The sequence below is a fragment of the Musa acuminata genome, chromosome BXJ3-6 (assembly GCF_036884655.1).
Source record: "Musa acuminata AAA Group cultivar baxijiao chromosome BXJ3-6, Cavendish_Baxijiao_AAA, whole genome shotgun sequence".
Classification (NCBI taxonomy): domain Eukaryota; kingdom Viridiplantae; phylum Streptophyta; class Magnoliopsida; order Zingiberales; family Musaceae; genus Musa; species Musa acuminata.
Window position 1 is genome coordinate 1,935,875 of NC_088354.1, and position 23,758 is coordinate 1,959,632.

General features: G+C 45.5%; 5 protein-coding genes across 9 annotated transcripts; 3 read left to right on the forward strand and 2 right to left on the reverse strand.

The window, feature by feature from the left end:
* The first annotated feature begins 789 nt into the window (after positions 1-789).
* Positions 790-4,007, forward strand: LOC103986578 (probable galacturonosyltransferase 12). The gene is made up of 6 exons (XM_009404596.3): positions 790-1,122; positions 2,019-2,071; positions 2,201-2,356; positions 2,423-3,013; positions 3,094-3,396; positions 3,491-4,007. The coding sequence occupies exons 1-6, from the start codon at positions 912-914 to the stop codon at positions 3,770-3,772; spliced, it is 1,596 nt and encodes a 531-aa protein (XP_009402871.1). The 5' UTR covers positions 790-911; the 3' UTR covers positions 3,773-4,007.
* Positions 4,008-4,481: 474 nt separating this feature from the next.
* Positions 4,482-5,967, reverse strand: LOC135640423 (uncharacterized). The gene has a single exon (XM_065154825.1). It carries the CDS (start codon positions 5,866-5,868, stop codon positions 4,858-4,860), a length of 1,011 nt encoding a protein of 336 aa, XP_065010897.1. The 5' UTR covers positions 5,869-5,967; the 3' UTR covers positions 4,482-4,857.
* A 6,137-nt stretch (positions 5,968-12,104) lies between these two features.
* Positions 12,105-14,651, forward strand: LOC135640624 (sulfite exporter TauE/SafE family protein 5-like). Of its 5 annotated transcripts, none has more exons than XM_065155283.1 (5): positions 12,105-13,064; positions 13,385-13,519; positions 13,597-13,756; positions 13,845-14,060; positions 14,497-14,651. In XM_065155283.1, the coding sequence occupies exons 1-5, from the start codon at positions 12,285-12,287 to the stop codon at positions 14,520-14,522; spliced, it is 1,317 nt and encodes a 438-aa protein (XP_065011355.1). In that variant the 5' UTR covers positions 12,105-12,284; the 3' UTR covers positions 14,523-14,651. The 5 variants fall into 5 exon arrangements, with proteins under 5 accessions (XP_065011355.1, XP_065011353.1, XP_065011354.1 ...); XM_065155284.1 differs by having other exon boundaries at positions 12,139-13,064; positions 13,610-13,756; positions 14,497-14,634; XM_065155281.1 differs by lacking the exon at positions 14,497-14,651 and having other exon boundaries at positions 12,112-13,064; positions 13,845-14,184.
* Positions 14,652-14,806: 155 nt separating this feature from the next.
* LOC103986580 (mavicyanin) lies at positions 14,807-15,923 on the forward strand. Its single transcript, XM_009404599.3, has 2 exons — positions 14,807-15,211; positions 15,345-15,923. The coding sequence occupies exons 1-2, from the start codon at positions 15,043-15,045 to the stop codon at positions 15,809-15,811; spliced, it is 636 nt and encodes a 211-aa protein (XP_009402874.2). The 5' UTR covers positions 14,807-15,042; the 3' UTR covers positions 15,812-15,923.
* Positions 15,924-16,853: 930 nt separating this feature from the next.
* LOC135640689 (protein FAR1-RELATED SEQUENCE 5-like) lies at positions 16,854-23,758 on the reverse strand. The gene is made up of 4 exons (XM_065155379.1): positions 23,509-23,758; positions 20,907-21,205; positions 17,599-20,035; positions 16,854-17,291 (listed from the first exon to the last, which is right to left on the reverse strand). Exons 1-3 carry the CDS (start codon positions 23,756-23,758, stop codon positions 17,642-17,644), a joined length of 2,943 nt encoding a protein of 980 aa, XP_065011451.1. The 3' UTR covers positions 16,854-17,291; positions 17,599-17,641.

A 23,758-nucleotide genomic window follows, 5' to 3' on the forward strand; every position in this document is an offset into this window, starting at 1 on the left:
ATACTAAAGGGAAGAAAAAAGAATATGAATTTGAAGGAGAAGAATCCTACTTGATTAATAGGGAATAATACCACTGAGGAGTATCTCCCATTTCTATCGCAAGACACACGAGGAGTGTCTCTGCAAATAAACACGATCATGCCTCAATCATGTGAACTATCTATCAGTAATGGTCTGATTGCGCCGACCAGGAAAAAGGAGGCATCCAAAGGACTCTTTAATATAAATGTGACAAGGTGAAGCTGCAGGATCTTATGCCTTTACACCTTCAGTTCATCGTTCATCTTCATTCAACCTGAATGCAGTAGTCGAAGATCAAAAATCGAAACACTGCAGCCTCCTCGTTGGGCAGTCGCTGTCTTCTCTAAAGGATCTTATCCAAGGTTCCTTGACTTCCCTCCTCCTTCATTTGAAGGCAAAGGAACCCAAGAATGACACACTATCAATACACAGACAGCAGCTTCTCATCTATTCTTAATATATCATCATGTATACCCTTGCATGCTTCAAAACCAAGACATGAGATCCGAGGGAAAGGAGTGAGAACAAATGAGTGTTTGGTTCATCAGAAAAATGCCCAGTTTCAAATATGAAATTGCCCCCCACCAAACTGGTCTTTTAGGCTACTGAGCCACCGTCCCTTTCTCGAACGACTTCTCTCCGCCCGTTCTTCGTTTGCACCCTTCAAAGGAGGAAACATTAGTCCAAATGCTAAGCAATGGTTGGTGGTGGATAGCAACCTCGACAACCAGAACTGGTCGCCTATTAGTCACCAAGAACCTCTCCTCTCTCTTCCACCTCGTGGCCTTCCCGTGTCGATACAACTCCTGGTTCTCCCGAAAGGAACAAACGGAGCATTATTTGGCTATCGCTAATAGATTTCGTTTTGTCGTGAGGTCTTTGAAGTCACCATGCAACTCTACATATCGCCGAGCATGAGGCAGGTCACGGTGTTCCCGGGGAAGGGGGTGAGGGAATTCATCAAAGTGAAGGTTACGTCGAGAAGGCTTTCTTGTAAGATGGTCATCTACTCCCTTCTCTTCCTGACATTCTTGCTCAGATTCATATTTGTGTTGACGGCAATGGATACGATCGAGGGAGAGACGCGATGCTCTTCTTTAGGTATCGCCATTCTTACCCCTCCACCCTTTTTCTTTTTCTTCTTTGTCTTGCATATATCATCAAGTTTCAGAATGAGATCAAGAGGATCGAGCTTTCTCTTTCCGATCCTGCCATTATCATGCTATACGAGCGACCGTTTATGCATTCTCTCTGACTTTTAGTTCATCAGACTCGATACAAAACCAAAAATCCAAAGTACTTCGATTTGATCGATCAAGCATATCATAGCTGAACCCATGGCATTGGGCATGCACCGGCTACACATTAATCAAGTTAGATGTAGTTGAATGAGGAAAGAGGCTTGGATTCACTAACAAGTTGTTACTAAGAACACGATGAGTATGTTTGAAGTTATAATATTCAACATATATTTCCGAAGAGATAGAAGGGTATGCTAAGTTCAGGCAGCAAAAGATATAACATCTTCATGTCCAACTCCTAAGCAAAAGCAACTCTCAGAATAGTTGGCAGGCTGCAGATAGGGACTGGTGATACACACTACCGACTGATCGAAGAACATGATTTACTGTAGCAGGTTGCTGGCCTGTCACAAGCTGAATCTGGTGACATCCAATCTAAAAGACCTTCAACCAAAAACAAAGAAAAAGAAAAAGTTCTAATTCTTAAAAGTTGACGCTCGAAGAAAAGAAAGTGTCTATCATCATTTCTCTTGTTGGGCATGGTGGGGTGAGGAGATTGTGACAGCTGAAAATTCCACTTCACTCTCCTCGGAAGCTATTGCAATCTGCAGTGGTAGATGTCCTAAAATGGATGAGTTTGCTTGATTACTTGATCAATTCTATCTGTTGATACGACATGTTTTACCTTTTACTTCGGTCATGTTATCCTAATTAGAATACCTTCTCAATGTACTCTGCTTGTTGGACATATCTCAGGGTGCATAGGTAAGAGATTAGATCCAAGGATGTGGAGGAGGCTGGACTCGGTGGTACGTTTCAATCGCTCTGCACTTGGTCTCATCTTCAAGCATCTGAAGCAGAGGGGAAAAATCATACTCATACTCATAATCATAATCATAATAGTAGAACAAGATGATTCCAACTATGTTCTCTTGCAGAGGGTTCCGGAGGAGATATATCAAGTGTTAGAAGAAGCCGAGATCCAGGAGGCGATGCCTCGGGCGGATGTCCCTCAGACACTGGAGGCGTTCGTCGCAGAAATGAAGAGTAACAGATCGGATGCCAAAACATTTGCCCTGCGGCTCAAGGCGATGGTGAGTACGAGCAAAGCACTGGTTGTTGAGGAAGGGAAACTGGGAGCGTTGACTGTTGACTTTCAGGTCTCGCTGATGGAGCAGAAGACGAGGGTGGCGAAGATACAAGAGTACCTGTACCGCCACGTGGCGTCGAGCAGCATCCCCAAGCCGCTGCACTGCCTGGCGCTGCGGCTGGCGCAGGAGCACTCCACCAACGCAGGGGCCCGCCTCCAGCTGCCGGCTCCGGAGCGGGTCCCGGCCCTGGTGGACCCCGGGCTGTACCACTTCGTGCTCGCCTCGGACAACGTGCTGGCCGCCGCGGTGGTGGCCGCCTCCCTCGTGGCCAACGCCTTCCGGCCGGCCGCGGTGGTGCTGCACGTGATCACGGACCGCAAGACGTACGCGCCCATGCAGGCCTGGTTCTCGCTGCACCCGCTGGCCCCGGCGGTCGTCGAGGTTAAGGCGCTGCACCACTTCGACTGGTTCACCAGGGGCAGGGTCCCGGTGATGGAGGCCATGGAGAGGGACCGGGCTGCGCGGTCGCAGTTCCGGGGAGGGTCGTCGGCGATCGTCGCAAATGTTAGCGAGAAACCAATCGTCGTGGCGGCCAAGCTGCAGGCTTTGAGCCCCAAGTATCACTCTGTCATGAACCACATCAGGATCCATTTGCCCGAGGTCAGCATATCTATCCGATTCATCACGTCAGAACACTTCGACATACATATCTAAGAGGTCTTTAGTTCCTTGCGCTGCAGTTGTTTCCTAGCCTTAACAAGATTGTATTTCTCGACGACGACGTCGTCGTCCAAGCTGATCTTTCACCTCTGTGGGACATCGATCTGCAAGGCAACGTAAATGGTGCAGTCGAGACATGCAGAGGCGCGGATAAGTTTGTGATGTCAAAGAGACTCAAGAACTATTTGAACTTCTCCCACCCATTTATATCTGAGAACTTCGACCCTCGTGAGTGTGCTTGGGCGTATGGCATGAATGTTTTTGATCTCGATGCGTGGCGGAAGACCAACATCAGTGTTACTTACTATCACTGGCTACAAAAGGTACATCTGAAGCTTTTATCAATGTTACTCCTTCAACTTCTGTCCTGCTCACAGCTTTGATTGTCCTTTTTTCTTTGCCATTCACTGTTCTTAGAACTTAGAATCAGACTTGAGTCTATGGCAACTGGGCACTCTGCCTCCAGGATTAATAGCCTTCCATGGTCACGTTCACGTCATTGATCCATACTGGCACATGCTGGGTCTTGGCTACCAAGAAAACACTACCGTAGCAGATGCAGAGAAAGCAGCGGTGATCCATTTCAATGGCAGGGCTAAGCCATGGTTGGACATAGCGTTTCCGGAGATAAGGCCTCTATGGACCAAGTACCTGGATTTCTCAGACAAGTTCATCAGAGCTTGTAACATAAGAGCTTAACAGGATGGACATGGGGAAATGATCACTGCAAAGAATCGACCGTGATGGTTGATGTGCTCTTATGCTTTCACGGGTTGATCTGATGTCAGAAGCTCAAGAGCTATAATTGTCTTGGTTCCTTTTTACCTTTCTCTAGGAAAGATTTTGTTGATTTGTTGTTGCATTTTGGATCATAAATAAATGATGCAATTTTTATGAGTTCGTGTACAACAACAATTTACCAAATGGAATGAAATGCCACATTCTTACTATACCAATTATAATTATATTTATCAGAAATAAATATTATATTGGATAAAATAATACATTTTGTATGTCTATGTCTTTTCGTTTATAATTAATGCTTATGTATGTCTATGTCTTTTGGTTTATTCATTCTTTATAGTAGAGGGACGATCAAGACTTAACAAACCCAACTAGGTCAAGACTTAACAACCCCAATTTAATTACTAAGTGCTTTCTGAAATGATTACGTGTGTATTTCGAGTGAGACGTTTTCTCTAACGTGTTTTCTGTTTTGTAGGTCTTAAGAGACCATATGAGGTTTCGGGGAGATTGACCTTTGCAAACGTACGGACACGCAATGATGCAGCACAACTTAGGCAAAACCAACTACGACCAATTGTATCTCATTTTCTTAGGAGAAAGAAAAAGAAGGGAAAACTATCCGAATATTACCCAATTGTATCTCATTGTCCAAACCCAGTCGTACAAGTATTATGAATTCCATTGATACAAAGGCTAAAAGCCTACGGAAATGGACATCCATCTATACAGAGGAAGAACATCTAAGAACTAATGTAACACCATATTCAATTGTCACTCTTGCAAACAACCAGATTTCGTAGTACATTCATAACATTCATTTTTCTGGAAATAATTATGTAATACATCAGAATTTTCATGAACAAGAATCTCAAATCGGACACGATTTTTATAGGAGTGCTGAATGAGACCGGTAAACCTATAGAAACTCAAAAATATGCAGATGTCCCTGTTGTTGAGGCAAATAATCAAACAACTTACGGGCCAAATATTGCAGGAGGAGTACACTCAACTTTCACGGACTTGAGACGAAGCAACACTTACTTGTTCGCCTTCCTTCCAGTCACATTGGAGACCAGATCACTGATAAACTTCACGGACTTGGTGACCGGCGAATTCGCGGCCATCAGATTGTACAAGACGTTCTCGACCTCCGCGATGGACGGCCTCCTCTTGAACGTGGTGACCATCTTCAGCTCCTCCTTGTTACCTTCTTCCTCCACCATGACCACCCACCCTTCCCCACTCACCACTCCATCCCTCACGCATTTCAACACCACACCGCTCCTCTTGCTGAGGACGCCTCGGACCTCCAACCCCATGAAGGAGTAGACCACCTCGAAGGAGCTCACAAAGCTCTCGGCGGCCCTGCCCAAGTCCTTCTCCTCCTCGAACCCCCACTGGGGGTTGAAGAGGACCACCGGCTTGGGGTAAAGGCAGTCGGTGACCGCTTTCATTTCCTCCAACTGGGACACCTCGGGCGCCATAAAGACCGCCAAGTCCGTGGAACTCAGCGACTCGGACGTCACCGAGGCACAGTCCGAGTTGACGACCGAGTCGAACGCCTGCCGCGCCGAATCTGCCACCGCGGGAGAAGACCACAAGATCAACAGCCTCGGTTTCCCGCCCTTTTTCCGGATGGACAGGTCAGAGAAGACGTCGAGGGCGAGCTGGGTGAGGGAGCCCGGTGAGTCGTCGACGACCGGTATCTCGACGCGGTACCGGGGATGTCTCAGCTTCTTGAGCTTCCTGGTGGGGAGGGGAGGCGAGTTGTTGAGGGGTTTCTGCAGGGTGGTGGAAAGGCAGAGCTTGGCCTGGGAGATGGCTTCTTCTCTAGAGGAGGGCGGTTTGTAGGGAGTGGGGGAGGAGAGGTCCCGAGTGGAGGAAGCGGTGATGCGTCCTAGTGAAGAGCTGACGAGTGAGGCAGAAAGGTGCAGTCTTTTGGGGAAGGGGGGGGACGCGTGTTGGAGGTGGACATTAGGTTGATGGAGCGGAGGTGAGGCTCCGAGGCAGGTCTGGGAAGGAAGAAGCTTGAGGAGATTGGAGGCCATTAATTACGGTAGCAGAGAAGCAATTGGCAAACACCGCTCGTTGGAGCCTGAAACGGATAAGCCTGTAGGTTAGGCTCCACGACCAAAAAGGCAATGCCCGTGACCAGCATCATGTGAATTAATACGTTGACAATTCACTGCTGTGGATAATAAAGACTTGAGGGCTAATTTCTTTTAAAAAAAACACTACTATTTTTTTTTTCCTTAGCAGCTTCACACTAATGTATTTTCATAAAAAAAAATATAATATTTTAAAAAATAAAATTATCTTTAATTTTTGTCCCATCGTCTTCATCCCTCCCCTACCTATTGGTGCATCATACTCTTATCTTGTCCATTGTTTATTATTGTGCTCTTGTACACCGCTACTCGTCGCGAGGCTCTCACTCTGTCTTTATCACGATCGTTGTTATCATTTTCATCCTCGCCTCCATGTCGAGCATCTCTCACTATGCCAATTTCGAAACGACCATTCTCAACCTTTTGGATTTCGAGCCCACCATCCCCCCTCCTTTAAAAAAAAAAAAAAACACTCAATGAATGTAGCCCACTTGTTCGGCCTATCGCTTTCACCTTTTTTTTATTGCTCGATCAAAAGAAAATAACAGTTTGGGAAGGAGTCTCAAAGTGATGCCTAATGTGATCAGTCATGCTTGGAAAGAGGGAAGGGAAGCCCAATCATGACCACCTCCTTCCCCTCTATCGAGGTCCGCATTAGAGATAACGGAACGAAGGTAGGGCCTTAATAATGTTTTAATAATAATGGATGAAGGCGATAGCGAACGATGGCGAGGATTGATGCGAGGGCAATGATGATTAGGGCGGAGACAGCGGACGATGGCGAGGATTGATGGGGCAAAGACATAGATCAATAAGATGAAAACTAGATGTAATATCATCTTTTAGAAAATAAAAAATGCCGGGGAATATGTGAAATGATTTTTTTAAGAATTTATTCATTTCGAGTTTACGAGTTCCATGTTACGAAAATAAGAGATTCGACTAGTGACCATAGAAAAACTATGTTGGGGCATACCCGATAAAACTTATCTCATGTTTAGATTAGCAAGAATTCAAAAAACTCAATAATATGAATATATATATATATATATATATATATATATATATATATATATATATATATATATATATATATATATATATATATATATGTAAAGATTGAACCTAGGTTTTTTTTATAATGGACTTAATAGTCAAAATTAAAGTGTCAAATTTATAAATATTATAGTTATAACACTATGATTTATGTGAACATATAGAAGCCATGAATATAATTATCGACCATGAAACTGAAACTTCAACTGATAACGATTGGTTATGAAGATTCCTTCGATATTGATACGATTGAAATTCGATCGTTAAGCATCATTTGATGATGATATGATTAAATTTGATTATGAAGTATCTCTTGATAATAATGAAATTGAATCCATCCACGAAGGATCATTCGATCATGACATGATGAAATTTATCCATGAAATATTTTTGATAATAATATAGTCGAATCTAATCATAAAATATCATTTGGTTAAATTAATATTGTTAGATTGTTTACTATAGAAGATATTATATTCTGACCCCCACGAAGTAACGGAAGACAATGTGGGTAAATGACAAGGAGAAGCGACATATGTGCAACCTGATGGCATATCACATTTAGGGTGTGATGCAAAATTATCATCGTTAAGAATACCTATCAATTTTAACATGTCAACAGAGATGTGTAGATGTGTAAAAACTTAATGTATGTGTTCCTGATTGGATGACGATCAAATATTTCTTATGACCTCTTATGGATTAACTCATCATTTTAATTTTGACAGTTATCTAATTATATATATATATATATATATATATATATATATATATATATTCATTTGTGTCCTCTACATGAGAGAAAAGAAAAGAATTATATATTCTGTTTATTGACTCCAAATCACTACTAATGCTTACATCGAATGATTTTTATCAAGTTTTAAAAGGGTCACCAAGTGAATCCGCTCGTTTCCCCTGACATGAGACTTAGATGTACTAAACAATCAAAATTATTTGATATAATATATAACCCATCGATTAATGGAAACGGAATATTATAATAAAATCATGTTTGCATTGGCGGAAATTGTTAGTGTAAACAACTTGGAGCCGTGGCCTCCGGGCCGACGCGGCTCGGTTTGGGTCCGGAAGGCGGGATCTCCCCGGTGCGGCCCTCGGGTTCGCCGAGGGGGTCAGCCGCGGCGGTCCGATGGGGACGGGGTCAGCCGACTCCGTCGGAGGGGGCTCCTCGGCTGGGCGCGCGCTCCGTCTGCAGTCTTGCACACAGGTCGGGTCGAGAGACGCGACCCGACCCCTCCGACGATTGAGTCAGTAGATGGTGGAGGGGGTAGAAAGGAGAAGAGGAGTTTGAGGTGTCTCCCTGGTGTGTTCTCCCCTGCGTATCGGTCTCGGTCCCTCCCCCCTTGCTCGTTGAGAGTGCGAGGGTATTTATAGGGAAGCTTGTTGTGGTTTGATGTGCCCGCTTGCCGGGGCAAATGGTGGCGTCTGACATAGGCGTTGCGTGGCGTGAAAAGCCGAGCCTGAGCGGGTGTTAAAGCGTCTCGGGCTGTGTTCTGGTCCGTTTGACCGGGTTTCGTCACGTCGATCGAGGTGTGAGGCTCGGCTAACGTCAACCGAGTCTTATCGTAATTACTATCCTCATCATAATCCCCCCCCCCCGGAAAGAAGCTATGCGTCGGCCGTTATAACGGGAGTCCAAGGCATGGCTTTAGCTTTCTGACGGGCTGGCCGCGTAGGCGCGGTCTCGGGGGCATGAAGCCGAGGAGCACGACGCAGGCGGGCTGGCCGCGCGGGTGTGTCTCGGGAAGCATAGAGCCGAGGAGCCCGACGCAGGTGGGCTGGCCGCGCCGGTGTGTCTCGGGAAGCATAGAGCCGAGGAGCACGACGCAGGCGGGCTGGCCGCGCAGGTGTGTCTCGGGAGCATGGAGCCGAGGAGCACGACACAGGCGGGCTGGCCGCGCGAGTGTATCTCAGGAAGCATAGAGCCAAGGAGCACGACGCAGGCGGGCTGGCCGTGCAGGTGTGTCTCAGGAAGCATAGAGTCGAGGAGCACGACACAGGCGGGCTGACCACGCATGTGTGTCTCGGGAAGCATAGAGCCGAGGAGCACGACGCAGGCGGGCTGGCCGCACAAGTGTGTCTCGGGAGCATAAAGCCGAGGAGCACGACACAGGCGGGCTGGCCGCGTAGGTGTGTCCGAGAGCATGGAGCCGAGGAGCACGATGCAGGCGAGCTGGCCGCGCAGGTGTGTCTCGGGAGCATGGAGCCGAGGAGCATGATGCAGGCGGGCAGGCTGCGTAGGTGTGGTCTCGGGCAACATGCGACCGAGGAGCACGACGCAGGCGGGCAGGCCGCGCAGGTGTGGTATCGGGCGGCATGCGACTGAGGAGTACGACGCAGGCGGGCAGGCCGCGCAGAGGCACGCTCGGTAGTCTATGGTCGAGTGATATGACTCGGGTTGAGAGGTCGCCCTGGGGGGCTCGACAGTCTGTGGCCTAGGAGCTCGGCGCAGGCGGGCTGCAGCCGAGGGACGCGGCTCAGGCGAGCAGGCCACGCTGAGGTGGGCTCGGTAGTCTTTGACGAGGAGCTCGACGCAGGCGAGCTGTAGCCGAGGGACACGGCTCAGGCGGGCAAGCCGCGTTGAGGTGGGCTCGGCAGTCTATGACTGAGAAATACAACTTAGGTGGGCAAGCCACCCTGAGATGGACTCGGTAGTCTATGGCCGAGGAGCTCGGCGCAGGCGGGCTGCAGCCGAGGGACACGGCTCAAGCAGGCAGGCCGCGTTGAGGTGGGCTCGGTAGTCTATGGCCGAGAGATGCAACTCAGGTGGGCAAGCCGCCCTGAGGTGGACTCAGCAATGTATGGCAAAGTCGTGTAGATTCAGAAGATTTTAAGCCACGAGCCGAGAGGGGGTCAGGTAGATACTAGACCTTGGCTCGAGAAAGGCCGAGGTAGGGCTTGGATTTCCTTTCATGTGGACTACATGGGGTAGCCACCGCGGGTGCTTGACCTCTGTTATCGAGCCCGCGGTCGGGGGTCGTCCCTTCTCCTCACGGTCGCCCAGGCCTCCGCGGCGATGTACCGGTTAGCACGCTGGAGTAACTCTGGCACCGTGGTGGGAGGTTGCTTCACGAGGGACCAGAGGAATCTGGAAGGTCGCAGGCCTGTCATGAACGCCTGCACTAACAGAGAGTGGTGAGTGTCCGGCTGGCCTCGGATTTGCGTGGCAAAGCGATCCACAAAATGGGAGAGGGGCTCATCCTCCCCTTGTTTGAGTCCGAAGAGCAATGTTGCGGAAGGCTTCGGTCGTGCATAGGCCACAAAGTGGAGCTTGAAGTCCTTGACGAGCTGGTCTAATGAAGCTATTGTTCCTGTCTTTAAGCCGCCATACCACGAGTGGGCAGGCCCTCTCAGGGTGGTAGGGAACGCTCTGCACAGCAAGGCATCAGAGGTTCCGCATAGCGCCATTTGGGCGCGAAAAGCAGCTACATGGTCCGCCGGGTCGGTGGAGCCATCGTAAGCGTCCAAAGAGGGAGCTGGAAGTCCGGGGGGACTATCTTATCCCGTATCTCGGGCGTGAAGGGAGACCCTTGGTGTGCGTCCTCCCTTAGCTCTCCCTTGGACCTACGGACCTCTTTCTGCACCTCGTCAAGTCGCTGACTGACGAAGCGCAATTGGGCCCGCAGGGAGTCCGAAGAGAGTGCCTCGATCTCTGAGCGGTCGCTCGGGTTTGCCATCACTGGATCCCCGAGTGGGGCCGGTCGGACCCGAGGCGAAGTGGGGAACTCCGGAAGTGTCATGCGGGCCCGAGCGGGCAGTTCGTATTGTCGCAGTGGTTGGACTGCAGGTGGGTGCGCCGGATGAGGAACGAGCGGGATGATGGTTTGCACCACATCCATCAGAGCTCGGATTTGACGGGCGAGGTCTTGAAAGGCCTCGGGTGACACGGGCGTCGAGTCAGCTAGGGTGCCATCGGGCGGCGACAAGCCCGGGTCGTTGAATGTTTGCTAGTATCGTTCGGAGGTCGTGGCGCAGTGTTCGTCACGATGGCCTCCATGCGGGGAATGTTCCCCTAAGGCTTCGGTCGGGTGCGACCTGTCAGTCGTGGGCTCGTCTGAGCCGCTCGGGTGATGACCCGACATTCTGGGCCCTCCTTCTAGCGCCAATCTGTTAGTGTAAACAACCTGGAGCCGTGGCCTCGGGGCCGACGCGGCTCGGTTCGGGTCCGGAAGGCAGGATCTCCCCGGTGCGGCCCTTGGGTTCGCCGAGGGGGTCGGCCGCGGCGGTCCGATGGGGACGGGGTCAACCGACTCCGTCGGAGGGGGTTCCTCGGCTGGGCGCGCGCTCCGTCTGCAGTCCTGCACACAGGTCGGGTCGGGAGACGCGACCCGACCCCTCCGACGATCGAGTCAGTAGATGGTGGAGGGGGTAGAAAGGAGAAGAGGAGTTTGAGATGTCTCCCTGGTGTGTTCTCCCCTGCGTATCGGTCTCGGTCCCTCCCCCCTTGCTCGTTGAGAGTGCGAGGGTATTTATAGGGAAGCTTGTTGTGGTTTGATGTGCCCGCTTACCGGGGCAAATGGTGGCGTCTAACACAGGCGTTGCGTGGCGTGAAGAGCCGAGCCTAAGCGGGTGTTAAAGCGTCTCGGGTTGTGTTCTGATCCGTTTGATCGGGTATCATCATACCGATCGAGGTGTGAGGCTCGACTGATATCAATCGAGTCTTATCATAATTATTATCCTCATAAAAAATAGAGAGTGACAGAGAGAGCCAAAGCACTTCGTCTTCTCGGCGCGGCGTAACACAGCACGAGAGGATGACTTATCCACCCACGTAGCTCATCATCTCTTACCAGTAATCATCTCTCATGTTCGGAAAAGAGTCAGCAGTGGCATCCGACCACCGATAAGAAGGCATTCCACCGCATCAAGTGGCTACGCCGAGCCACACGATCTGCGTCAACTTGGATATGATTACTTCAGCAGAAACAAGGTAAAAGGTCGGCTGGGTCCACTCGGATGCGACTCATCCCTAAATTTCAGTGTCGTAACAGTCTTCCAGTGTTTCCACTTTATGTGTTGCCTTTCTCTTATGATGAAGGTCGACGCCGTCTCGTGGTGACATGTGATTCCCACCCGTTAACGGAAGCCTCCAGGACAGTGGGCCCGAAAGCTCCTCTAAAAAGAGACGTCTATTATTAGTTCTGACATTTTGACGAACGACTTAAATGCCGGATAAGAGGAGCTAAACAGTTCACGAGAAGATGCATGTCTGAAAAGAAAGGCCACACAGTCCGGAGTCACAGCCAACGGCAGGATGATGATAATAATCTTCTGAAGCCATGAAGACGTGGTGCTCCATGTTTCTTCTCCGGTCGGTGCTGCCTCTTCCAATGGCCATCATCCTCGTGACATTTGCAGGAGGCACCAATTCCACTTCGCAGCATCACGGCGTAGAGCTCCTCCTGAAGCAATTAACTAGCTGGAGGCAGCACCAAAAGGAATCCATGCAAGGGGAGGCAACAACCCCGGGCTACCGGACTCTCGTGTCATGTCTTCTCTGCTTCATTGCCGCCTCGGTTTCAAGCGCAGGAGGGGTCGGCGGTGGCTCCTTGTTCCTCCCCATCCTCAACCTGGTGGCTGGATTAGACCTGAAGGCAGCCACCACGTACTCAGCCTTCATGGTCACGGGGGGTTCGATAGCCAACGTTCTGTGCAACCTCTTCTTCACCAGCGTCGGCACTGAAGCAACCAACCCACCGATCAATTATGAGATCGCTCTGCTCTCGCAGCCAAGCATGCTGCTAGGGGTCAGCCTGGGGGTCATCTGTAACATCATGTTCCCGGAGTGGCTCATCACCGTCCTGTTTGCCGTCTTCCTTGCGTGCTCTACTTTCAGGACATGCAAGGCTGGGGTTCGATGCTGGCACGCTGAGACGGAGGAGACGGAAACGACCGATGGACACGGACGGGAGAGGAGTGTGAATGGCGCGGAAGAGGCTCTTCTTGGTGGTGCACAGAGTGGCAGGATAAGGTTCCCTTGGAAGGACGTGGTGGTCTTGGTGATGATATGGGTCTGTTTCTTCCTTCTGCATGTCCTCGCAGGAGACAAACATGGGAAGGTGAGATTCTCCGGCTGTATTCCATCTTGCATGTCGTATGTCTTGCTTGACACTCGCAACATTTTGTCTGAACTGTCCACTAGTTGGATCACTCTCCTGTGGTCCGAGTGAGTTCTTCCCTCTCTTTCACGACAAGTAAAAGCTAATCTCACGTTGACGGGGCGTAGTCAGTCAAACATCGACAGCATGAAGCGCGGTCTGCTCTGTTTTGTTGGCTAATCGTTCTGCTGTTTAACTCAATATCGACATTTCATTGATAGAGAAAATAAGCTCTGAAATGGTGTTTGATTGCTGCTTTCTGAACTGCAAGTGCTCTTCAGGGTGCAATCAACTTGAAACCATGCGGAGTTGCATATTGGTTCATCACATTGTCTCAGATCCCTTTGGCTATTGCTTTCACGGCATACGTGCTGTACGAGAAGAAGGATTCTCATCATCGGCAAGTAGACACCCAGGTCAGTCAACGTGCTTTCTTATTCTTTTGCTTCGATAGCCATCGATCACATCAGGAGATCATTTGACGAGATCACAGCAAACTCACGCAGGACAAAGCGCAAATAAGGATCCAGGCGTTGCCGGTGTTTGCATTTCCACTGGCGGCACTCTTGACAGGGGTTTTGAGTGGCCTATTTGGGATTGGTGGAGGACTCCTCCTAAACCCTGTGCTTCTGCAGATCGGGATACCTCCCCAGGTGAATTTTGAGGACACTCATGGATTATGTTCATCAGCTATGTAGACTTTGTCCGCCGATAACTCTTCTGCTTGCCCCTGATTTGTAGACTGCAGCGGCAACAAGCAGTTTCATGGTGATGTTCTCAGCTTCCATGACCACGGTCAAGTACATAATCCTGGGAATGATACAAGTCGATCGAGCTTCGGTCTATGCAGTGCTGTGCTTTGCAGCCTCGGCTATTGGATCGATGGCCATGAAAGGAATCGTACTGAAGTCGGGCAGAGTTTCTCCTATTGTGTTCACAGTCACCGCCGTGATGGCCGTAAGCACGACCACCATAATTTGCTATGGTGCGATTGATGTTTGGAGAGCGTACACCAGTGGAAAGTATATGGGCTTCAAATCATCTTGTGAGAAATAAAATTTAATGTTAGGATTGAGATCAAGTATAGTTATCGATCGACAATATTAATCAGAGTCCAATTAAAATCTCAATATATCTTAATCAATGAATTAAGACCATAAAGTCTAACACATCTTGCTGGCAATGACAGGAGAAATATTGTTTTTTAACACCTAATGTTCATATTGGATTTGAATCAAGTCTCTGTCTTTTTGGGCAAGATGTTTTCATATCATTGGTTGCTCAACATGAGCCTCCTAATGAATTGATCTGTTCCTATCATCCCAATTATTTTATGTGATTATTTTTTACGCTGACTCGTGATTGACTGTCCGAAGAACTTTTTTGTGTTTAGTGCTAGCTGTCGGTGAATGGGATTAGGTGATCAAGAAAAAGAAGAAGAGTACTCGTGATCAAGGAAGAGACTGTGAAGAACAGTACTCGATTGCTGCGTACCCAATCCCCTTCCAAGCCTTACAGTTCTTCCACGCCAACAGCTAATACCATTTAAGAAGCTGGGTTGGTACAAAAGAGCAGCAACGCAGAACTATATCTATCACAAGAGGCACCCACTTGGGTTTAATGCAGGTCCAGCTGTTGGAGAATCGTCCTTATCTACTTCACATGGCATCCAGCGATTTGATCTTGTTTCAGACTACCCAAACAATTCTGCAAGTTTATGCCACATGAACTCGACTCCAAGAAGAAAAATCCCATGATCGTAGTAGCTATGCAAAGACTTTCTAGTGATTGTTACATAGCTACTCACTCCCATGGCTGCGTGCCTTCTACCAACTTCCAAGTGTCTGTCATCCGGCATTTATCTTGGCAGCCCATCGCCTCCCTACTTATACCCCATCTCTTGATCTCTTCGTGAAACCTGGTTTGCGTCAGGCGAAAGATGGCGGCGACTTGGGGAGGATTCATCAACGTCGTGGCCTTGGCGGTGCTGGTTCAAGTTGCGGCCGCTGCAACTTACACTGTCGGAGGCTCGGAGGGAGGGTGGGATCTAAGCACAGATCTGCAGACGTGGGCGTCGGCTCAGACGTTTGTGCCTGGTGACAGCCTGAGTAAGTTTGCGATGTTAGCAGCGCAACTCGGTTTCTGTTTGGCCGTAGGAATCTCTTCTATATAATGTTTATCCTTGTTGGTACCTCATGGAGCTCTGTAGCAGCACTCATTCCGGTTAAATGTTGTTTGCAGGCTTCGCATACGCTCCATCCCATGATGTGGTGGAGGTAACAAAAGCAGAATACGATGCATGCACCGCAAGCAGGCCGATCCAATCTTACACAGGCGGGAGCACCGTCATCAAGTTATCGGCACCCGGGAAGCGACACTTCATCTGTGGGATCGCAGGGCACTGCACCGCCGGGATGAAGCTCGAAGTCGACGTTGTCTCTGCAGCGGCAGCGGCGGCGACGCCACCGCCCGTCCCGACACCAACGAAACCTGAAGCTCCTGCTGCTTCTCATGGACCTCGTTCACCGGGGAGTTCGCCGCTCGGCAGCGCCACGAGCACGGGTTCATCATCGTCGGAGCCACCGGCTGTAGACCTGGTTCTCGCTCCAGTTTCGCCACCTCCATCGCAATCTGCAGCCGACGGAGTTGGTCATCCAAAGCTTGCGATTGGACTCACCATGGGAATGCTGATGACTGTGGTTCTGTGACGACGTGTTCTTTCTTTTGCGTTTCCGATGCGACCGAAACTGTTCCGATGTGTGTCGGACATCGTTGAATTCTTTGACGGTAGAGTAGTACGGAGATGTCATTGTTCTTGCATTCAAGGAAAATAACTTCGACTTCAAGTAAATATCATATATGTAAAATAGAAAGTATATACTTTTTTAATACGATAATCAATAAAATATCTTATAAATGAGAGAAAAAAAAATATTATTTTCATATCTATTTGATATAATCTAAAATTATAATAAGTCACTAATATCATAAAAGATTCTTAACAAATCTATCAAAAAAATAAATAAAATATCTCATTATGATTAATATTTTATTTAAGTAAAACTTTTAATCATAAATCTGATTTTATATCATTCGATATTGTCATTTAAGTCATGTTTAATCTTAATAATTCATACATTACATATTTTTTTTTATAATTATTAGGTAATTCAATAAATTTCCCGACATCATTTTAGTATTAGTTAGATCATTTAAATTTCACTTATCTTTTGTCAATGTTATAGTAAATTTTAAATGAACCAAATTAATAAGAAAGAAAATTAAAAATAATTACACTTGAAAGAACATCGGCACTCTCTGCCCGCTTAATCTTTAAACTGCTTAACTGCAGAACAATAGAAATCCAAAAAACATCAATTCTGATAGCTACAGCAAAAGCCATCCCAGTAGAATATATGCAGGCCATAGGTCCAAGGTGTGCAGCATCTCATGCTTGTTTCATAAAGAGAGAAGGCATCAAAATCAAAAGATGACAAACACATACATCACAGCATTTCCTGGGACTAAATAAATGCATTGCCATCTCGAGCCATCATGGAAACCAACCCATTCACAGATTACATTTGCTTCGCATCAGCTACCTCAGCTGCACGTAAATATGATGTTAAAAGACAGCGTGTAAGTCAATTGTTAAGGAAAAGCCATACATATCACGGAGTTCCCTAATCGGTTAATCTCAAGGTTACTGCGATCAACAATAATAAGCAGCACTGAGTGCAACGAGGAAAAGAAATGAAACTGCATAGACTGAATAACAAGCAGCATTTAAAACCATGTTTAATGAAGGCAAAGGAAAACTGTGATACCCCATGAACCCTAAATCTTACTGCTCTGACAGAGAATTGATCGAGTATGAAAACCTCGATATCACTAATTAGCCTTCTCATGATTATGCTAATCTTATGTTAACCAAATTTACCTTCTTTATGAAAATTGCACCGAATGACGTCTCAGTAGCAGACCACACAGAGTGACCATAAAACGACAAATTAAATCAGTATCCTGTACTACATAACTCAACATAATTGCATTAGTGAAAAAAAAAAAACACTACACAGAGCTCCAATGAACTTTTGAGATCCAACTGCATGGTCACCATCCTTCTGGTGACCCGTATCGGAAATGACATCGACACATGGTTAATGTAAATCCACCAATTCGAGCAATCTGCATTTAAAAAATATATATATATATTTCAATGAAAACAAATATTCTTCTAATCACAAGACGTGGATAAAGTTATTACGATAAACAGCAGCTCAAGATGATTTATACAATAGAAGTCACCTTGGTGCTGATACAAACAGTAAAGACCATAACATGGAATAGATTCAAGTTCCTGCTTAATTTTTAATTTATTGTCTAACTATTCAAAACAGTTAAACAAAGGGCTGGCATTGCAGTTAAATGTTTAGATAACTCAGAAAGCAGGAAACCAAATACTGATAAAAAAAAAGTGCTTGCTTATCCATACCATGAAATGCACCATCCGCAAAATTAGCCTGATTGGTTTTATCCTACCGAAGACTTTCAGCAACCATGCTCTCAACAGGATTTTGTAGTTGATCGCATGGGGCGGGAATCATAGCAGGCATCTCGAGGGATCTTGATTGTAAAACTTGGTTTAACTGATTGCTAAGCACCTCTGAGTGGCTTTCAAGGAATGCATATGAATCTATAGTTTTAGCTGCAAGTGCTGCTGCAATACTGAAAATGCGGCATAGAGAGCTATAACGTTTTGCCAGTGATGATTGAGGAAAGCAATCAAATGAGAACATAGAGTCTTCACTTAAACCTCTGGTCTTTGCATCCTTCCTCCACCGCTTCAATATGTACTGCGGCGGAAGTTCTTTGATATTTTGAGTATCTAGCACTTTTAATACATGACAGCATTGAATCCCAAGAAACTCAAATTTCTTGCAACTGCAAGTCACAGAACCATCAAAAGAATCAGATTTCACCAAATGATCCTTAGCTTTCTCCTCGATCATAACCTTGTATTCAGATATTGTCCCTACTTCATTGCAACCATACAAAATACAATCCATGTACAGTTCAAATTCCCTTTCAAACATTTTATATGCAGCTGGAGTGTAAACATTTGCAGCTTGCCTCAGCATGCGCATAGGTGGTGGCTTTTGGTTACTCTGGTTAGCATTAATATCAGCTTGTAGTTCGGCACATCGTTTCTCGGATAGTATTCTTTCATAATGCTCAAAAAAGCCCAGTAGTTCAGTTTTGTTGCATAAATATTTCTTTAGCTCAGTATTCATGCTCTCCTTCTGTTGAGCACTCTTCATATCCGCATAAAATGTTTCTCGTCCATATACCAACGCCCATTTCTCTCTTTCCTCAAACAGAGTAGCCATCCATTTATTGTCTATAAGATCATACTTACCACACATTGCTTCCCATTCTTTCAAAAACTCCTCCTCATCTTCACAATCAAAGAGGCATCTCCTGAAGTCATATCCTAAAGTTCTCGATCCATGAAATACTTGACTTAGTTGTACAATAGCATTTTGGTAAATATGCCAAACACAGTACCGATGGTTTGTAGCTGGCAAAACTGCAGCTATCGCCTCACTTAACACAGCGCAACGGTCCGTTAAGATTGTCTTAGGCTGTTTTCCACTCATTGCTGTCTTGAAACTCTCCAACAACCACTTCAAAGATTCCACGCTTTCATCATAAAGCAAAGCAGCACCAAAAATAACGGTCTGTTTATGATGATTAATACCGGTAAATAATGCAAACGGCCGATCATAATCAAGCACCTTGTAGGTCGTGTCAAAGCATACAACATCACCAAAGTAACAGAAGTCCATTACAGACTTTGCATCTGCCCAAAAGACATTGGTTAAATTGTCATCCTTATCAACTTGTATTGCATAGTAGAATGATGAGCTATCTTCTTGCATCCTTTGCAGATACTCCAATGTAGCACCTGCATCACCCATTTGAATAGCCTTCATTCGCTTAGATCTTAGATAGTTTTTATAACCTGGAGGAAGCAAGGTACTACATTGTGGACTATTGATGTGCTTCTGGGCATCATCATCTGCAGATTCATTGACTGTGTTCAAAACATGATCTGCACCATTTTCTGCAGTCTCAGACGTCAAGATCTCAGTGGATGATGGAGCTTCTAGCTGATGGTTATGAAAAGTAACAAATTCGGTTACGCGATATTTGCCAGTTGATGATATTCTAATGACCATACAGGCAGGACAACCAGTTCTAAATTCTTTTCGTGGTTTCTTTACTCTCTTTTCTCCTTTTTTCTGCTCACGGAATCCTTCTCTTGAGCAAACAAACATCCTTCTAGTAACTACATTTTCGGCACTAATTGTTGCACTTGTTTTTCGAACACGGAATCCCATCCTTCCAGCATATGCACTGTAGAATTCATAGGCCTCATCTTCACTTTCAAACTCCGGTAGCCTCACTGTATCATCCACCAAATCTGCTCTTGCAACTCGAGCATTGCGCCTCAGCTTCTTCGCCCTCAATTTATCATAGGTAGCTACCATTGCAAGTTGATGGTTGTGGTTTGGTACAAATTCTGTCACGCGATATTTGCCATTAGGTGTAAGCCTAATGGTCATGCATGCTGGGCAACCAATTCTTGTTACAGGTCGTGGACACTTGGCCTCTTTCTCTCCTTTTTTCTTCTCTCGAAAGCCTTCTCTCGAGCACACAAATGTCCTCTTAGTGATGATATTCTTTGTTGATACTGTTGACTTTGATCTTCGCACAATGAAACCTTCATTCTCAGCATATGTATTATAGAAGTCGTATGCATCAGTTTCACTGTCAAACAACATATCAACCCTTGGTAGCCATTTTGCATTACTAGCATCCCCCAGTATAGTAGTAACGCCAGCACTTGCCATGTCCGCCATCCTTTCCTATCCATCCACATGAATTCAAGCTGAAATATTTGGATGTAACAACAAAAAGTACAGTAACAGAAATGTTCTGACTAAACAGACATAAGATGCATTGCCAGGAGTATTTACGTAGTACTTGCAACAAATAGCCATGCACAGTTAAAAAATTCTCTCACAAGATTATGGAACCCATCTAAGACTGTTGAGCAAAAAGTCACAGTAGGGATGCTCCTTTGCTACTTAGGTGACCTTAAATCATGCAAACATCTCTGCTCGTGAGGGTTAAGATCACATACATTGATGCCGCTCGGTACCTGCACCACTAGAAGCCTTATGTATTGGGTTGCATTTTTGTCTGGTACCTCCTTTATATTAAAGGTCACCAACATACTAGAGATTATGTCTATTTAATTCAAAATCAACACAAATGCAAAACAAAAACAATTTGATGAGAGGTACCAATTGCCTCCTCTTATTATAGGTTCAAAGATAAATGGCTTCATGATTTTGAAGTTCTGGATTTTCAATAAGACATATTTAAATAAGCTTCGATTTAATTGTCAAATAGAATACTATCCAAAACCTTGTATCCTGAGGTAGCTCTTGATCTAAGCAGCTTTTCTTCCTTTTTCTGTCATTGTCAAGACTTCATCCACTAATCCATGCCCAAGTCTGATCAAACATCAGTACCTTAACTCCTTGGACTTGCAAAATTGGTAGGAATTTGCCCAAACATGTTACCAGATGTGCATTCAACTGTCCTTATATATTTCAAATTTTACTTAGAGAAGCACCTGAATCATTTGGCATATGTGAAACCATCTTTCCATGGTCCTGTAGGGAAACATAAATAGTCAAATAAGAAAAAAAAAAAAGGAAGAACAAGTACCTTGTCAGGATCATTTTGCACAGATGAATGTTCCGATGTTGATGGAATAGATGGTTGTGCAGCCCATGGTGCTGTTGGAGACAATATGACAAGAGGGCTTGGCCACATCTGAACTAATGATTGTAGTGTAGGTGGATGGCCACCAACATGTACAGGTACATGTGTGACAGGTTGCACAGGAGTAAAAACTACAGTAGGGGCAACAGAAGTTTTCTTATTCCTCTTCCTACTGCAACCACCAAATGCATACATCTTCTCTGTCTTACTTTCAAGGAATCCTTCCAACCGGACCAATAGTTCTGCACACATTTGTTCTCACTCATTATTGACTACACAGTAAATATCATCAAGAATTTTGAAGAATAATTTATGTATGATAATGTGAAGTTGAACAAGCTACAGATGTCAAAAGACCACATTTGAAATGACTATGGTTACTTTTCTCTAACAACATACCGAAGGTATTATGCATCCTTCAGAGAGATTGACATTTTCATAGTGCTACGAAAAACCAACTAAATCCAACCCTTGAAGGGAGTTCAGCTTGTCAATCGTAACTTGCATCTACTCATTACTTTAAGGCTCTTTTAATATTCTGGTGCTAAAGAATAACATGATGCACAGATTATTTATCTCTTGGGTACATTATGAAGAAAGATCAGGAAATGTTTCCCTTGAACCTAACATGGACAAGAATCAAGTGTGCCGTTACTTGCAGCTGCAAAGAGCTAAATATGGAACATAATGGGTAATATCATGTTTTAATTAATCTCTTTGCTCTTTTCATATTTTCTGTTTCATTTTTCTCTCCTTGTCTGATTGGTGTAGCCCCTAGTTAAAATACCCCTGTGTATTAATCTATTCTTCAGCCATCAAACAATGGAATTTATTAAACAAGAATTATCGGAGTCAAAAAAGATGAATTTACTCTTCAAAATGGCTCTCGTGCCTTCATATAGTTGGACGTGAAGCCTCTATCAACTCATCATATACAAAAAATCCAACTGATCCCAGTTTGAGATGATGTTTGTTGGATCAGCCAATCCTGACCAAGAATGATCTGAATTGTCTGTTTCAACAAATCCAGAATGTTACAGGACATCAAATATTTCATAGGTGGAATGATTCAGTAAGGGTAGATGGAAATCCAAGAAAAGAATCAAGGTTTTAGATCCAATCAGATCAAAGGCGGAGAAATTTGATGGTTGGTTAATAGAAACTACTAATTTACCAATTTCATTTGAGAAATGACAGCCTGAAGATAACTTGACTCATTATAGGACAAGATAGCAAGAAGATGTCCCTATACTGCAAAATAATAAAAGAGCAAGAGATAAAACGGCAAACTACATCTAGTTGGATCACTGAAGAATAAATAGCAAAAAGAAAAAGAAGATTACATTAGACAAGGGGAACAAGAGAGAGAAAGAGAGGGACCTTGTTGTTGGCCAATAGATAAATTCATCATTCAACAATCTTCAACTACAAGCCCTATTACAAGCAACCTTTAGTGAAAGACATCGATCCTAATCAAACTAGGATTCCAGAACATCATATAATAATTTGACTACATATAGCATAAAATTAAAGAATAATAATAAAAACAACCCAGACCCAAGATGACATGACCCTACACTCAAAGGTAACTTGTGCTATATTATGGAAAAGAAGAAGAAGAAGAAGAAGAAGAAGAAGAAGAAAGAATCAACAACAACAACAACAACAAAGCGTAAGAAGAAGAAAGAATACAAAGAAAAAACTAACATGTTTAAAGAATAAACTAATATAGTTGTAGTGACCATAAAAAGACCATAGTGAAGCAATCCTTTACTCTTTAAACTTGTTCTTGATGGAATATGACCTCCATACATGTACCACATAGCCCAACAAAAAATAAAAGGAGTGACAAAAGATTATTAATGTTCTCTTCTGATAAATTGATGTGATGTGATATATTAATTTTCTAATGTTCACAACAAGAACTAAGCTACATCAAGCAATTATTTTTGGATTCTAGATGAAAAAAAGTACATGTCCTTTTGCGATATTAGTTATGCCGTATGAAAACGCATCAATCAAACTTGACCAGTACCTTGGAGGACATACTTCAAACAGTGAATGGCCAATTGACTTCTATTAGGATAGACACCACATGCGGACAAGCTTAGCTACCCAAGTTTGCTGGGTAATTTAGTTGATCCGCTGCAACATTAATAGTTCTTTTTGTTCTTTTTGACTTAATTCCTTCTATATTCCCCTTCCCAGTCGATGAATCAAAAACCTCAAGCTTCATCTTCATGTATCCACAAGCTTATCTCCGGATTCCTCAAGCCCTAGCATACCGTTCCGGAACAAAACCCTCAAAACCCCAAGGAGAAAATTCTCAGATCTGAGCACTGAGACGTATTCTGACATATACTCGCATCGACAACAGCAAGAACGACCAAAAGATTCGGTTTCTCCAAGATAACCCAAAATTTCGAATGGATTTCCAACGAGAAAAAGAACCATAGCAGCAAGAAACAGGAGAAAGGGGAGAAAGAAAGAAGGAAACCGAGGTACTCATGGGGATTTTGAGATGGAAGGGTGTGGAGACGTGTACCTTGGATCGACCCCCCCGAGGGGGAGGGGGAGGAGGAGGCGGCGGTGGGGGATCGGCGGAGGCCGAGCGAGGGGGTGCGGAGGGCGGGGAGCGAGCTCGCCTCTGCGGATGGGGGGACGGATTTCCTGTCTGACACGGAGACAGGCTCCAGAATTTCCCACTCGTATTGCCGGTGCGGGACCCACCATGTGAATGGACGACGGGACGGCACCGCTTCCCTCCCCCGCTTTGGTCGTGTTGGTGGGCCCAT